At 42.2% G+C, this 17,392-nt stretch overlaps 1 protein-coding gene and 1 non-coding gene across 5 annotated transcripts in view; one reads left to right on the top strand and one right to left on the bottom strand.

The window, feature by feature from the left end:
• The window catches only part of EGFR (epidermal growth factor receptor), a 244,290-nt gene that overhangs the window by 74,618 nt on the left and 152,280 nt on the right, over positions 1-17,392 (bottom strand). For 2 of the 4 annotated variants that reach the window (XM_075125595.1, XM_048839091.2), the window contains exons 2-4: positions 4,424-4,575; positions 2,639-2,831; positions 1,789-1,923 (exon numbers count right to left, since the gene is read on the bottom strand). In XM_075125595.1, the coding sequence (XP_074981696.1) occupies positions 1,789-1,923; positions 2,639-2,831; positions 4,424-4,504 (409 nt within the window). In that variant the 5' untranslated portion in view covers positions 4,505-4,575. Of the gene's footprint in view, positions 1-1,788; positions 1,924-2,638; positions 2,832-3,220; positions 3,329-3,471; positions 3,582-4,423; positions 4,576-17,392 lie in introns of those variants that run through there. The other 2 variants (XM_048839092.2, XM_075125596.1) reach the window with 2 other exon arrangements.
• On the top strand, positions 8,803-8,906 carry LOC125633099 (U6 spliceosomal RNA). Its single transcript, XR_007355487.1, has one exon. It is a non-coding gene; the product is annotated as a U6 spliceosomal RNA (small nuclear RNA).

Raw genomic sequence — 17,392 nt, 5'->3', positions numbered from 1 at the left:
CTGATTTTCTGAAGGAAAAATCAGAATTCTATATTTTTAAAGTTTCTTATATAAAATAAATAAAACTAAGAACTTGCCAATTAGTGTTTGCTATTGATACTGTAGATTTGTAGGTAATCAGTCAGCAGGTAGAATTAGAGCCCTAACTTGAAGAGTATGTGTATCTGCAATCTGCATCTAGAACTGGGTAGAATGGAATCTGAAACGAGTACATCATCTCTGGGAACTGAAAACTGAAAGACTAACTGGCCTCCTCACCTTGAAACTCTGTATGGTTAGAACTCATGGCCAGATAGTAATTTGGCATGTAAATCAATGTTTTTGAATAATACACTGCTGACAACAAAACAAATATGACTGTATTTGCAAATGATTGGTGACATTTACTCTAACCACAAGGTAATTTGCACTCTGACTTAATTGCTTTTGTCTCCACAGCTCTGACAAAAGTAGTTCTCAGCACTGAACTATGCAGCACACATACAATTAATGAAAACAAGTAAGGGTGAACAAAACTAACTAATCTGTAGAGTTAGTACAGGCCTGCCAATCCTTTCCCCTCCCCCCTTACTTTTTTATTGTTGTTTTTGTTGCTTTGTTTTGCTTTTTATTTTTGTTTGTTTTCTAATGACAGGTAAAATCCCAGGGACACAATTATCTTGCATGCTCATTATTTAAAAAGAAAAATGGCTGCCTGAACAGATTATCTGAAACTTACTACTATATTTAAGGAGTATTTCTTTCTAGGACAGTTTTGTCCAGCTAATAACACATGGCTCTTTCCAACGCCCTCACTGCCAAAATAGCTGAACAAGTGCCAATATTTGTCTAATAACTGACTGATTTACTGTTGAACCAAAGGGATTCAAGTTTAAAAGTTAAAGGTTAAAATTTCCATAGTACTCACGGCCAAACTCTGCGCCGATTTACACCTCCTGCAATCCCATTGACTGCAATGGGGTTCCAGGGTGTATGTCAACAGAGTGTGTCTGTTAGTACTTAGTCAATTTCTCACGGAAGTAGATCAGAAAATAAACATTGTGCCAATCTGTAGTGCCAAAAATGCTCAAGAATTTAAAAAAAAAAAACAAAAAAAAAAAACCCCACATCTCTTTTCTCCCCTCTTAAAATTTTCTGAGCTGAATTTAGATCTTACAAAGGATTAACAGTACTGGCTTGGGTCAGATATAAGCATGGATACATGTCATGTAAGCTTTCAAATTTACATGCTACATACTCTATACTGATCTGAAGTATCGCTATTTATCCATTTCTGGTCTTCATTTTTGCAAAGATTTCCTAATACTGTCAAACCATGTGTAGAGTTCATGATATTCACAAATAGGAATTAGGGCCTCAACCCAGCAATGCATTTAAGCACCTTGGGAGTACCCACATGCTTAAAGTTAAGCATACGCTTAAGAGCTTTGCTGAATCAGGATCTCACGCTGTAAATTTAAAATCATTGGAAAGAAAATATGTATGCATTACATTGGTGTATCATTTTCACTGAAGAAGCACATATTTAAGACCCAACCCAAAGCCCACTGATATCAATGGGAGCCAATCCATTGACTTCAGTGTGCTTTGTATCAGTCTCTTAGGTCCAAATCTTGGTCCTCGTAAATTTGATTACAAAATATAATTGGTTTCTACGTGAACAGGATTTGAAGTCAATGCATTTACATAAAAGTGTTTGCAGAAATGGAGCTCTATAATGCAATAAGTAGGTTGATGGTACTGCTGTCTTTAATGGAGTGACTACTGTTTTGTTAAATATATACTTACAATCAGTCAGATTATTTTGATAATCCAACAGCATTGCAGGTGTTTTGTTCAAATCAATAATGTCGTCCCACAGAACTGTTTGCATGTTGCACAGTTGTGGATTGTTGCTGATTTTAACTCCTCCATTAAGAATTTCTGCAAAAGAAAAACAGGACAAAAATGAAGCAATTGCATGATTGCTCTCTTCCTTCCTTCTTGAAAAGGAGATAAACACAATCAGATGTCATGTTAATGGAAAAGGACAATCTACAATATATTATTACACTTGAAAGAAAGCATAACTAACTGTCGAATAAGGGTCCAGTGCTGCAGCCTTTCCATATACAACCCTCTGCCCCTTCCCCCCGCAACCCAGTGAAGCCAATAGAAATTATGGATGTGCACAAAATGCAAAACTCGGTGTCAAAACTGAGTGGCTGAAATTTTCAAGAGTGAGTTGTGATTCTGGGTGTCTCCATTTTTGGATGCTCAGATTGAAGCACTTTGAGGTTCTCAACACTTTCTGAAAATCATGCCCCCTCTAAGGCATCTCAAATTGGCACCAAAAACCTCTCAGTTTTGGGCCAACACTCATTACTCTGCAATTCTATAGCGCCTAAGTTGATTAACCCCCGGATGTCCTGGGCTGATGCATTGTAAAACAAGGAACTTTCCATCACTACCAGTAAACTGGATAGTTATAAAGTGGGCAGGTATTTGGATAAACTACATTTAACTTCATTCAGAGTATCTCCTTCGGAATAGGACTCTACAGGTCAATGCTTCTTAAATGAAGCTTTTCATAAAGATCTGGGAGTTTGCTTCAAATAAAGTAACAGTTCAGAATCACATTGTCTGCCCCATCACTTACCTGATAACCGTTTCATTGGTAGCTCCCTGAGTCCACTGGTTTTATTTATATTTGTCTGATAATTGGATAAAATTGCTAGTGCGTAAAAGTTGTCATAAAGCACGTTTCCTCGGATGATCTGGAGATTGTCCAGTGGAATGCTATCCACATTGTTGAGTGCTATTAACACGTAGCCTGCAACTTCCTGTATGGTCTGAGGAAAATTAGAAGGAACAAAAACATTTAGTGTCATTGTGTCAAGCTGTTTGCTGAGAGGAAAACAAGATTCATTTGAAAAAATCACCACCTCAGAACTCAGATCAGTGACCCACCCATAAATCTCTGGTAACCCACAGCTCTATTTTTTTACACACAGGTGAGCTATATTTGATATAATTAATCCCATAATCTCTCTGCATTCAAAAATATTGTAACCTGATAACCAAGCACGAAATAAACTGAGTATTGAAAACACTATTTCAAAAGCACAAATCTGAGGAAGCATGATCTATTGCAGTGTTTCTCAAACTTCATTGCACCACGACCCCCTTCTAACAACAGAAGTTACTACACGACCCCAGGAGAAGGGACTGAAGTCTTAACCCATCTGAGCCCCGATGCTCCAGGCTGAGGGGCCAAAGCCCGAGCCCCATCATCCTCGGCAGCCCCAAAGCAAAGTCCAAGGGCTTCATCCCCAGGTAGGGGGTCTGTAACCTGAGCCCTGCAGCCCAGGGCTGAAGCTGAAGCCTGAGCCCCGAGCAGTGGGGCTCAGGCTTCGGCCACAGCCAGTCTAACGCCAGCCCTGGCAGCCCCATTAAAATGGGGTCCCGACCCACTTTGGGGTCCCGACTTACAGTTTGAGAACTGCTGATCTAGTGCGTAAGGTATCAAACTGGCAGTCAGAAGAGCTGAGTTCTACTCCCAGCTGTTCCACAACCTTCCTGTGCTATCTGGTTGTGCCGTGCCAGAAAGCACTTTTTTCAATACATGCAGTAAAATATTTATGTCCCTTTCTTTTCGAATTCCCTCCCAACAATAGTTCACTTGTGCATGGAAATGAGCATGAGACAAATGTAGAAATGGAAAGTAGTTCATGAATTACTGTCTATGATTATCCTTGAAGGTCACTCAAAATTATTGTCTGGACAGAACGCAGCTGGTTTACTTGGTGCAGGAACATATTACACAAGTAATGATGGATGCTGATGTTACACGTCTTGATTTCTAGTTATTAGGGAGATTACATCTTTTGCCAGGTATCATCAAGGCAATAGAATGATCAAGCTAATGATCATTTTCAGTGAAAAGCCATCAACACTGCAGTTTGCTTCACTGGTCTCACAACTCCTCAAATCTGGTTATCTTTAGGGCACAGTGCAGAGCTTTTCCATTTCCCCTGGGAGCATGGGGGGAGGGGGGAGAGGAGGGGAACAGGAGTGCAATACTTCTCATTTAAAATAATTACTTTTGAGCAGTGGGTGATGAGCATGAGAAAAACTGCTTGTTAGGTGCTGTGAAATCATTGATACAAGTACAGCATATCCTAGATAGACAGGTATTTTAGAATTCCATTCTGTGATGCCTCTAACTGACAATCAGCAACTATGTGTTTGAACAGGGTTTACATTTGCCACCGCATTTTATATATATTTGACCCTTCCCCTTCAAAAAACAATTCAATTCCTTAAACAGGTAACTCAGACTAGAAAAATATCTCGATTAGGAGTTAAACTCTCTTGAGGTTGTGTGGATCTCACCAATGTACATTGAATGCTGGATCAGAGCAATGTGATTAGCTACACTAACCTTCAGGAACGAAAGATCATGATTGCGTGTCACATACGTGATCTCCAGATTGCCAAGCACCACCTCACAATTGTTATACATCCTTTGCAGGCTAGTGAAATGGTCTTCCACGTTCCCCAGCTGGGTCAGCTTGTTACTTGTTCCTTGGCAAACTGTGGGGAGAAAGAAAGCAGCATGAAGCAAGGATGAACACGTACAGAATGGGCAGCTACTGTCCAGCCACCTTTATAAGCATTAAATCAATATAAATGAAGTGTAAGCACAGATTGTCATGAAAAGCGATACCACTTCTATATTGTGTTTCCCGCTATCTAATAACTGTAATTAGTTAGGAATGTGCAACATTCCTTAGGATTAGAGGTAGGTCAGAACGAATATCCCTCCATCATCTACTTTTTGTCATGGAGAGAGCCCAGTGGGTGGCTTCTGATTTTGGGACCCAAAATCTAAGCAGCCCCAGGAGTTTCGTACCTGGAACAAAATTAAAATCCATGGTGAATGGCCATGGATTTAATGTCACACTCTATTAAAATGGAACCTTGCTCCGAAGGTGACTAAAAAGGATAGTGTAGATTTTTATGGCATATTAATTGTCTCAAAATGACGACCGTATTGGAATTTGCTCCAATTGCTGGGGGTGGGGAGTGTCTTTTCCTCTAAACTCCCAATGCTACAAACTTATCAGACTGTGTCCTTCTCATGCATCATCTTCAGAAAAAAAATACTGCAGTTCAAATTAGGCCCTCGTTTATACCTGTGCAACCTCACAAGGCAATCTAATAATGCTTCACAAATGTAATTCGGGGCATAATTTGGCCTAGGCAATGTATTACTGCTGATGAAGAGGCAATATACTGATGATGATGCAAGATAAAGACCCAGCATTACTTTCAGATCCCAGCTTTATGACTGGAAGTTTAAAAACTAAATTTTTTTTCTCTTGTGAATTAAACACATTTGTATTGAATTTACTGAGCCATGGAACCCCCAAATGCTATGCCTATGGTCACTCTTCACATTAGAACACATGAAGTCATGAATTTAGAGCCATCAAGCTCTTCCATTCCACTGAACAGAAGGGAGTGCTGACTATTAGCTGTTTAGGCTTACTACTGCCAGCCTCACATTCTGCTCAGCTGAGGCTGACAGAAACCCCATAATGCCTAGTGCATTAGATTGGGAGCCCTAGGCATTTCCAAACAACTGTGCCCTGTAAGACCATTAAAGGAAATATAGGGCTTCCTTCAGTTCCAGCTCAATACGGCGTGCATCTGTAGTAGAAGCTGCAGGCTTAGGACTCCATGCCACACCATGGGGGTCAAAGAAGGTCCTGTCCCTCAAAAGAGCCTTTATGAATTGGGGAAAAGGCATATTCTGAATGGCCTGAAGCTCCTTTCTGGGCTGCTTAGGCAAAGCAAATGACCACCTGACACATGCTCAAAAAGCCAGAGGTGAGAGACGCAAGGGTACACAGTGAGGGCAGTGGAACATATTGAGTTTATTGAACCCAATTCTCCATGCAAGCCGACAGGGGTTGTTTTGCTGCCTGCCCCTGCCAATCAAAGCTGCAGGATTCAGCTTGAGAACCTCAAACAAACTGAGTCCTGCAGGGTTCACACAGCTCTAGCCATGATAAACGTTTGGATGCCTGATTGAGGTGAGCGTTGTACTGACATACTTTTGCCTTGGAGCACAAATGTACTTAATGATGCTTAAGTCTACATTTTCAGTGGGGAGGCAAGTGGCTCCACACAGAGCACTGCTGAGATTATGTAAGTTTAGGATGGGGGGACAGAAAAATTAGTACTCGCTTGGCATTCTATTATCCCCTCTTTAGCAAACTAGCGGAACTGTCAAAAATTTGCCCCAGTGCATTTAACCATAACAAAAGAATGGCACTTCAAGTACTTTTGTGCGAAATGCTTGTTATAACACAGCTCATCTAACTGTTCAATTCAGTATTACATAACAGAAACCTCTCTGATCACCCCCTTCCTCCACCCCCCATTCATCCCATCATTCCCCAGGTTATTTTTCCATAGCTAAAATTAACACCTCTCTCCGTGTCACACCAACAAAAGTGAGAGAAGTGGAACGGTGCATGAAACAATACACATTCAAACACTGAACACTTCGGTGGCAGCCACCTTACAAATGCAGATCCAGGGCCAATTCTGAGCTCACCAATACTGGTGCGAAGCTGGAGCGACTTCATGTACTTCAGCAGGAGCAGAACTGGGCCCTTGTTTTGCAGTCACCATGACTGCAATCAAAAGCGGATGCCAAATCTTTCAGTGCTACACTGGAAGGATGAGCTTTTTTGTGCTTAGGGAAGACACAACACAAGCTAAGGAAACAACCAGGATGTTAGAGCCAGGGATGCAGAAATTACGCCTGTACAAGATTCACTACACAATGGATGTTTTTGTAGTAGAAAGAATAGCCTAATAAAGCAGAGCTAACAATGAACATTTTTATTTCTCAGTACAGTGATCACCATTAAGGAGTTATCCTTCTCCCACAGTCACCACAAAATGGTATCAGATACCACACTACTTTGCCTATACTTAAAATAGGTGATTGGCTCATGTATCACAGTGATAAGTATAAGATAATATGGTGGTATGTGATATTGTTGTGTGGCAACTGTTAGCAAAGGGGATCTTTTTAATATGGTCCACTGTAATTACATAATGTAAGCCTTGTGTCACTGAACTGCGTTATATGTTTAAGGTTACTTACTGTCTTTGAGCCACACACACAATTCTCTGATGTCTGCACATCGTGTGAGAGGATCAAGAGTACTATGCAGCTCTTTCATATTTGCTTCAGAACTAGATTGTTTCATTGATTGAAACATCCCTTAATCAGACAAGATATTTGAACTCTGATTTCAAACTTCAGCAGCCCCAACTTTTACATATTTAAGAAGTTGCCTTGAGTCCTTTTGACTCAAGCCTGAGAACTGTGAATCATCACAGGAGTCTTATTAGAAAGGCAGAAAGATGGAAACACTATTTAGTACTGAAATACATTGCAGAATGTGTCATTAATAGGAATTCTGTATATGTCAGGGAGAGGAGTGCCGGAGTTGAGATTTGCTATGGAGATGTACAAGCAGAATTTTGTCCTTTTGTTTTCCTCGGCCAACTGAAATGTTATCTCTTCAAACTTCATAATAAAGACCCTGATTCTCAGCTGGCATAAGTGGGTGTAGGTGGAAGATCTGACCCTAAAATGGTGTGCATTTAAAATGATCTCTTTGTACCCAATCCAATACAAATGATCAGTAGCAAACAAAACTTAGGTTAGTCTTGGAGCCAAAGTAGCCTATCAACCTACACTGATCTTCAGAACTGGACACACAATAAGCAGGACTCTCTCCCAGAGGAGCACTTGTTCATGGCACCCGGCCTCTGTGCACTGACCAACAAAGTATTAAAAAATTTTAAATCAGCCACTGAAATCACAAGTATTACTGAGTTAGTAGATCACCTTTCAGAGATTTACATTAACAATCTGTGAATAAGTAAATGTATGTCTTTTTCTACCTTAAAGGTAGTTTGGAGCGATATTAGACCTGACAAAATTGGCTCCAAATCCCATTGTACAATTTTACCAAGATACCTGCTGCGTATCTGCCAACGCATTATTGTCAGGGCTTGACAAATCCTACCTGTGGCAAATAAGGAGACCTAACCCATCAATTTCTGCAGAATCAACTCTTTAATTTAAAAAAGTACATTTCTAGTTCTTATGGTTGCAACGAAAGCCTTGCAAGAGGGAACCAATGGAGTGCGGTTTTCCTGAATCTGCAGCAAAACAGCTCTGTGCATCTGCTGCTGCTGAGTGGGGGTGCAGAATTTAACAAAAACCCGGTTGGTTTCATTGGTGCTGCATAGGCCCCTATGGAGAGGAGTAATGCTGACAAGAACCTTCTGATTTCCCTCTTTTGATGCCTCTTGTGAAAGCTACAGGGAACCTCAGACGCTGGAGCTGGTCAATGGGAAGACCCAAAACACAGAGGCTGGAGAGTGGCAGATATCCCTCTAATAGTCTCAGGGGATGGAAAAAGAGGACGAGAGCGCTCCTTTTTCCCTTCCAGCAGCAGTCCCTGGGCAGTATGGACGTGTATGAGCACAGGTGTGATGCAAACAATGAAGCTTCAAAACAGGGTCCAGAGACAGCATTCCGATAGGCAACCCAGCACCCACTTCCTTCCCAGCACTTTGGAGGTAGGGAGGGGTTTGACAACTTTCAACTCAGATGGTCATAAGCCATGGATCAAAACAAGAACACAGTCAGCCTCGGAGGAGCACAGAACGACACAATACTGCAATAAAGATTTTCCCCCAAGCAAGGGTATGTGACTAGTCACCTGCTGTTTGGCAGCACATATACTAAAAATTGGAATGATACAGAGAAGATTAGAATGGCCCTGCGCAAGGATGACATGCAAATTTGTAAGGTAGGGAACTGTTTGACACTCTTTGGGAGGCCTCAGCCACCAGTGTTCCTAGTGATAGTAAGAAGTTTAGGGCCATCTTATAGCAACTCTTCCTTGACTTCTGTTTGCACAGAAGATACAGGGCAAGATCCTCAGTTGATGTAAGTAGATCTAGTTCTACTGAGTCGTTGAACCTCTTTATGCCAATTTACACCAGCTGAGGATCTGGCTCATCATTTTTGTGCTGGATAAATTAGGTAAGAATAATTAAAAACAAAACAACCCTCCCCGCCAAACCCACTAAATTACTAATTTATAAAGAAGCACTTGAAAAATTTCCCAAATACAATGTTTTGAAAGAGAAGGAAATGGCGTAACTTTTTATGAATAGTGCCATTGATCTCCAATACTTTGCTTACAAAAGCTATACTCTGAGAAGACAAACCCTATCATTTTCTGAATGTGATGCTGTCATTTTAACTCTGTTCTAAAACATCAGTTTTGGCCAGAGAGGGGGGGTGGGGTGGGAAAGAGTTTTTATTATAATAAATTTGGGAAGACTAAATACATCTTGATACTCTACATCTGTTGGATTATAATGGAGTATAATTTTGTCTAGTCCACAAAAGCCTGGATTGGCAAAGGAGATATACACAGACAATGCAGGATTCATGTCTCTAAACAGAGATTTCAGCAGGATGCATGTGTGTGTGTGAGAGAGAAATAACCTCTTGAAAGCTGGATGTATTCACTCTCTCTTGCACTCAGAGGGACAAATTTTGATCCCACATACACCCTTTTAAAGAATTAAGGGAACAACACTGATGCTAACATATTTCAAACATCAGTGACACTACTGATCTCTCTTGGGATACCTTATGTACTGTGCTAGATACACTTCCATACACAGCCCGCACGTGTAAACTTTCACTTATCCTAAATAGTTGCAGCATTCCGTATTTATAAAGGGCTGCAAAGAAAAAAAAAAGCCAAAACAACAACAACAACAGATATTTCCACATCAGACCCCTGAGTCAGAGTGTTCCTCCAAACATTAAGAAAGCTGAGATCCAGATCTGAACTTTGAGGCATGGGTTAATCTTTAAAAGAAAGAGACTTTGCTTTTTTCTGAATGTGAATACAACACAAATATGGCCAGCCTGAATATTTTAGATACACCCGTGTGCAGCTGTGATCTGCTGGACTGAGAACAGGGTTGCAAGTCAGGAGGTCTGGGTTCTGTTCTTAACACTGCCACAGACTAGCTGCGTGACTCTGGGCAAGTCACTTAACTTGGCTGAGCCCAGTCACCCCATCTGTAAAACAACGATGAGGCTATCAGTCTTTGTAAGAAGAAAAGGAGTACTTGTGGCACCTTAGAGACTAACCAATTTATTTGAGCATGAGCTTTCGTGAGCCACAGCTCACTTCACGAAAGCTCATGCTCAAATAAATTGGTTAGTCTCTAAGGTGCCACAAGTACTCCTTTTCTTTTTGCGAATACAGACTAACACGGCTGTTCCTCTGAAACCAGTCTTTGTAAGGTGTCTTGAGACCTCCTCAAGGATGAACAATGCCACATAAAATTAAAGTATGAAATTCTTTTATGATTTTTTTTCTCAGAACACTCTGTACTTTATAAGTGCCAAGATTTTGTGGGTATCTTATTAGGCAATTACAAAATTATACTCTAAAGTATACAAAAAATATGAATTGTCAATAAAATTTAGTAAGTGGAGGCCAATGTAAACACTGAACAACCCCAGCTCTCGTACGCAGCAGCATAGACATGTACAGATAGGGTTGAAATGATCAGGTAAACAGCTTTTCAAAATGCCAGGTGCAGAATAATGTTTAACCCTTGTGCAGGAGACCCAAGCACGGTGAGCCAAATTAGCATTGCATAGGCTGAAATTAACACTGCCCCAAGCAAGCAAAGATGAAACAGTCACAAGACACCATACAAAGGTGTCTATTTTCTTTAAAATATAAAGCAATTGAATTTTAGTCCTTGTGACAGGTACGGGGCTGACAGTCCTGGAGACTAAATTCCTCTGTTTATCCACAGAAATAAATGTAGGTTTCTCGTCATTTTCCCACCAAGGTGTCGCAACCTTGACCTTAAGAAAAGAGCTCAGTCTTCATGGCCCTCTTAATCCTCTGTAAGACTGTCAGCAAGGGTGCCAATTACTGACACCTGTGGTGATGTTCAAAGAAGTGGAGTGAGACCAAATAATTTCATGAATACATTTTCTGAAGCCTCCATATACAGGGGGCTTTAGTGATGCAAAATCCAACCACTCAATTAAGAGGCTGTCATCTGTAAATTGCTATTTGACTCAAGAGTAATATCCCCATGTGCATTAAAACTCAGAGTTAAAAACTGGTCCCTAGTCCTAATACAAATGGAAACATTTTTTAAAATTTCTCAGAAAGCCTCCAATTACCGCAGTACAAATCCTGTTGTACATGCTTTCCTAAGACCTCAAATGACCCTTGGGAATGCTATGAAACCAAATTACCATCATTCTCCATCATCTGTTTCAGTCTACACGCTTTCCCCCCCCATCTTTGACACATGCCAAAATAAATAATCTAACAAGATGATTTCAGAGACACTTGGGTCAATTTCCTCACTTCATGTGTTACTTATAATACGACATTACTAGTCCTCTTTAATTCATTTATTTTCTCTACAGCGTTTTCAGCCTTTATTGAAAGTAACTCAAAACTTGGAGGACAACAGAAGCACATTTCTGTATTCTGCCATCTACACCTGCCAATCTATTTACACATTTTCCTCTCTCTACTCCACCTTGCAGAATTTTGCTTCTCACAGATTTTAGGATTCCATGGAAGAATAGTATCTTCCAAGGCTACTGTTCCAGACATAGCTGCCTGTGAAGGACAGTAGAGATAATAGTACTTTATGTCTTAATATCTGTGTTGTTTGCAACTGATTCTACTTCTTTAAGAGGGGTGTGGGGGAAAAAAATTCAATGAAAATAAATAGTTTTTCATTAAATGCTGCTCAATGTGTGTGCACACTCTCAGACATGTATATAATACTGTGACTGTATTTATGTGCGTGTGTGTGTCTGTATCACCACATGATCACACACAAGCACAAAAACACACTTTCTGCTTTCTCAGCTCCTCACTAGGGTTGCCAACTTTCTAATCGCACAAACCCGAACACCCTAGCCCCACCCCTTCTCCGAGGCCAAGCCCCTTCCCTGAAGCCCCTCCCCCTGCTCACTGCATTCCCTTTCCCTTGGTGGCTCACTCTCCCCCACCCTCACTCACTTTCACTGAGCTGAGGCAGATGTGCAGGAAGGGGTGAAGGCTCTAACTGAGGATGCGGTCACTAGGGTGGGACCAGAAATGAGGGGTTCAGGGTGAAGGAGGGGGTAAAGACTCTGGGGTAGGGCTGGGGATGAGGGTTTTGGGGTGAAGGATGGGGCTCCAGGCTGGGGCCAAGGGATTCGGAGTGCAGGAGGGGGCTGCAATTCAGGAGGGCGTAGGGGCTTTGGGCTGGGGGTGCAGGCTCTGGGGTGGGGCTGTGGATGAGGGGCTTGGGGTGCAGGAGGCAGCTCAGGTCTGGGGCAGGGGTTGGGGCATGGGTTTATCTCAGGCGGCTCCCAGTCAGTGGCGCAGTGGAGCTAAGGCAGGCTCCCTACCTGTCCTGGCTCTGTACTACACCCCGGAAGTGGCCATCAGGTCTGGCTCCTAGGCGGGGGCAGAAGGCTCCGTGCGCTGCTCTCTCCTGAAGGCACCGCCCCCCCTCCCCCCCAGCTCCCACTGGCCGCAGTTCCTAGCCAATGGGAGTGCGGAGCCAGTGCTCCGCGCAGGGGCAGCATGCAGAGCCCTATGGCCCTCCTGCTCAGAAGTCAGACCTGCTGGCTGCTTCCATAGCACAGCATGGTGCCAGGACAGGTAGGGACTAGTGTGCCTTAGCCCCACAGGACTGCTGACCAGACTTTTAACAGCTCGCTTGACGGTGCTGACCAGAGCTGCCAGCCAGGGTCCCCTTTCCACCAGGCGTTCCAGTCGAAAACCGGACGCCTAGTAACCCTATTCCTCAAAAATGCACAGGAGTAAAGGTGAGTCCAGAAATGGCAAGAAAATCATTTTTTCAAGGATCTGTTAGTATACAACTTGTAGATATTGAATGTAGGGCCCACATCGCATGTAGCTAGCCATGCAAATCACATAATTTGTGGTCACAAATATCTGTGGCTCCAAAACTGTGGGTGTTAAATGGGAAGCCAAACTGAGAGACCCCTTTCAAAATCAGGTCCATAATTAAAAAAATATATATACTGGATGTGTTCTTTTGTTTAAGTCTGAACACATATTGGTCCAAAACCTGGTTCTTATTGGAAATTAAATATTTTGCATACTTTAAATACCATATGTGTAAAACTCCAAACTGGATGTAAGAACCTGGCCCCATTAAAAACAATGACAATATTCCCACTGGTTTTCATGGGACTATGATTTCACCCCGAGGACCTGACCCAAAGCCCACTGGGTCAATGGCATAACTTCAATAGGTTTTTGATCAGGCCCATAAATCAAGTTACAGCAGTGTCTTTAAAACTGTATGGAAAGAATAGTCTTTACCCTTGTATAACTCAAACAGCTGAACAGATTAAATTATAACTGCAAAAAATATCTTTAGTCTAAGACCAAACCTGGAGAATCTCAATAGCAAAAGAGAATTTCTTAAAGTTATGAGCAACTGAAAACAGGGAGTCAAATGGAAACACACTCTCTTGCTTTATCTGAGCAAGTGGACAAAACAAAAACATTTTTGAAGTTCTGTTTCTGATTAAAGCTATACAAGGCCACACAGATGCTTTCAGCCTGCAACCTGACCTCTGCACACAGTGCTTTACTTTTATGATGCAGAAGTTCCCGTAACAGAAATGAGTGTTTTCATTGTTTGCTCTTGGCTGTAAAGAAGTTATGTGAAAGCAGCCACTTCAGCAGGCATTGTGGGGCCTGAGGAGGTTCCCAGGGAAGTAGCCCAGTTGGAGACAGGTATATGTGACAGCTTTCCAAGTTTTCTTTTTTTTTAAAGGCACTGTACTGAAGCTAGGATACAAGCTGTTTATTTTAACAGATCAATGGAGATGTAGTAAAGCAAGATATCCAGGGAGGAGGATACATCCCCAAAAGCAGTAAATGGGTTTAAAAGGAGGGTCCCCTAAATTGTTTTTTTACCTTCATGGCAAAGGCCCTCAACTGTTGTTTAGGAGTTTGTAAGAGAAGGTTATATATCACATTACCTGGATAAAGAATAGCAAAGGCCAATGAATAGTGTCCAGTCATGCTGTTTATCTGGTTAGTAAGCTATAATGTCACAATGTATTTCCATATACTGCATGCTTGTGAAATGCCATTTCAGACAGAAGGTCCACAAGACCATCCCTTCACCCTGTTCATCACATGGACTGGACAGAAGCATTGAAATTTGAAATGAAAAAGATCTTAGGTGATTTGATCTATTTACTGTTATTTGATCAAGCCTCAATTTAAAAATGTCCCACATAACGAGACTTCATCCATTTTCCATTTAACAAAAAATCTTAGTCTAAAAGCAACAGCAACAACAAAACCCCTCCTTTAACATCTGTGGGGTTGTTTTTTCTTATGTAAAAAAAAGGACCATTTTCACTGAAACATACATCATTCATCCAGTCGGATAAAGGGAAGGTATGTGCTTTCTGGAGCCTTTTAAAGAAGCAAAGCTTCAGTTTTTGTAAGTGGAGGATCTGTTGTCCTTGGGTTACCTAGGGAGGTGGTAGAATCTCCTTCCTTAGGAGTTTTTAAGGTCAGGCTTGACAAAGCCCTGGCTAGGATGATTTAGTTGGGGATGGTCCTGCTTTGACAGGGGGTTGGACTAGATGACCTCCTGAGGTCCCTTCCAACCTTGATACTCTATGATTCTATGTCACAGTGTTTACTTGTGCTGTAGTAACATTTGCATTGCTACACTGCTTGGACAGGCCAGTTCATTGACCAATTCCAAGGTCTAGGCTGGGTTATTTAGGCATGCACTAAGTAGGGCAGGAGTCTGCAACCACACTGCCTCAGGAAGAGTTTGGAGAGGAAATCTGGGATCGCTGGTGTGCACACATGAAAAGCCAGCTCATATTAGCGTGTACCCTGCCCTGTGTGCACCAGTGCAGAAGAAAGGATGGAGTCCTGACCATGCCTCTGCTCCATACCTTGCAGCCCCACTCACCCCGGCTACCTAGATGACGTATGTGCCCCACACTAGTGCTTGGATGTAGCTGTTCCGGTGCTCCTCCAAAAACAGGGACTGCAACTGACTACAACCCACCTGGGCACTCAAAGGCTGAGTGAAGATTCCTTGCAGCCTCATGCCCCAGCCCTGTGCACCTGCATGTGAGCCATGGACAATGAGTCTCTAATATGGGCTTGTAAAGATTCGGACTCACCCAGCGGCATCAGGAATTAGCTCATCCAGACACCGGAGTGCCCTCTGCAGGCCGGTGATCCGCCTTACTGCTGGCCCCCATATCCCTCCCAGGACCTGGTACCCCTTTCTCTGGGGTGCTGCCCTCTGGCAACACCCCCACAGTCTCAGGTTCTGGGTCTCCCCACCCAGGGGAACCCCCACCCTCTAACCCCACTTTGCCTTAGTCTGGGCTACTGCCAGGCCCCACTTAGCCCCTTGTATTGGGGGCAGACTGCAGTGTATACGTCACTCATCACCAGCAAGGCAGTTTTGGACCTGCTGCCTCCTCCTACCTTTGGGCTGCCCCTCTGCAACCCTGCACCTATTTGGCCTGCAGCCTGAGGCTTTCCAGGCCGGAGCTCCCAGCTCCTCTGGCCCTTCCCTAGCCCTGCTCCAATCTAGCTGTCCTGCTTGGCACCTTGCAGCCAGGCCCTTCTCCCTTTACAAGCAGAGAGAGACTGACCAGGCTGCTGGTTTACAGCCTCTTATAGGAGCCAGCTGTGCCTGATTGGGCTGGCCACAGTTGCGGCTGCTCCCTTAATCCGGCTGGGCTTTTCCCCACAGCCCTAGCCCTCTCTCTGGGCTGGCTTCAGACCCTGTTAGGGCTGACGCGGGTAACCACCCCGCTACAGGGCTATTTTTAAAACATCCTGAAAGCTGGTCTTATGTAATATGGGACAGATCCATGTAAAATACAATCCCTCCAGGATTGGCAGTGCTTTCTTGTGGATACCGGGAAAGCACAATTTCAAGCACTTTTCAGTACACTGATCAAAGTAATAGTGTTAATGTTACAAAGAAAGACCCACGGCAGATATGTGGTTTGTCAACATGAATAACATTCTGCCTGACCAGAAAAAGAGCTACCCATGATGCTACAAAGAAGATGGGCATAGAATTTCAGAGGCTTGCAGTAAAAGCGGACTGGGAACACTGAAGTTTTGTTATATATAATTAACCATGTAAGTAAACCTTTGTTAAGTATCTCGTTTTATTTGTACACTGGAGGGAAGGGGGAATGTTGTTTCTGTTTTTTCTGACTTAAATTACAGACTGTATCTCAGTGTAAGATTTCCAAGGAAAAAATAAATAAAAGGCTGCACAATATCAAAAAACAAAAGAAAAAACACATGCAAACCCTAAACCAAAAAATCTGCTATAATTTGTTCTCAAAAGTTTCAGAAAGGAAAAAAGAAGTAGGAAAAAGCCCCCAAAATACATATAATGATCAGAGAATGGGGGATGTTCTCCTCTGAAAAAAAGTGGTTGCAAATACAAACCCCACCTAAAAAACATCAGTTTTCATTTAATAGAACTATAAAGATAACAGCATTTTGGCACTGAAAACACAGCCAGAGCAGCACTTCTAACAATTATCTTTGCATGTATTCAAATCCTATAATTTAGAACATCACTGTAAACACACACACACAAAAACAAAGCAAAAAAATACTACATCAAAGCCAAAAAACCCCCTCTGAACATCCTAATATGATTTTTGTGTCTGTATCCAAGGGGTGTGGTTTGGAACACTAAAACTACACACATTGATTCACACTCCCAGACACACTAGTAAAAACAATGACATAGCTCTTAATTCCATTCTAGATAGATATTATGTTGCAAAAGAAACCAGCCCCAAAACCAAATGGACCATGTTGGAGACAAAGAACATGCTTTGGGGAAAACCCTCCAAGCTGCTTTTTTATTTATATTTGTTTTGATGGAAGTAGTTTTTTTTCCAGATATAGCTAATTTTGTTTCCCTTTGTGGTTTCAAACAAAATCTCTGGGATACAGTTGTGTAGAACCAGGAGGAAATTAATAGGGTTTATTCTATTTTAAAAAATGTGTCTCTCCTAAATGAAGGACTTGCAAAAGCAAGAAAGAACAGTTCTTGTAGTAATGAAGTAAGCCTTACTCTTCTTGTAGTACTGAAGTCAGCCTCTGCCTCAGTGATTCCCCATTTCTTTTCAAATACCATCTAATAAGATTTTTTCTCTTGCTTATACCTCATGTTTTATGTAGTGCTG

This window comes from Caretta caretta, chromosome 2 (genome assembly GCF_965140235.1).
Source record: "Caretta caretta isolate rCarCar2 chromosome 2, rCarCar1.hap1, whole genome shotgun sequence".
In the NCBI taxonomy this organism is placed as follows: domain Eukaryota; kingdom Metazoa; phylum Chordata; order Testudines; family Cheloniidae; genus Caretta; species Caretta caretta.
This window is presented reverse-complemented; position numbering and strand designations above follow the sequence as displayed.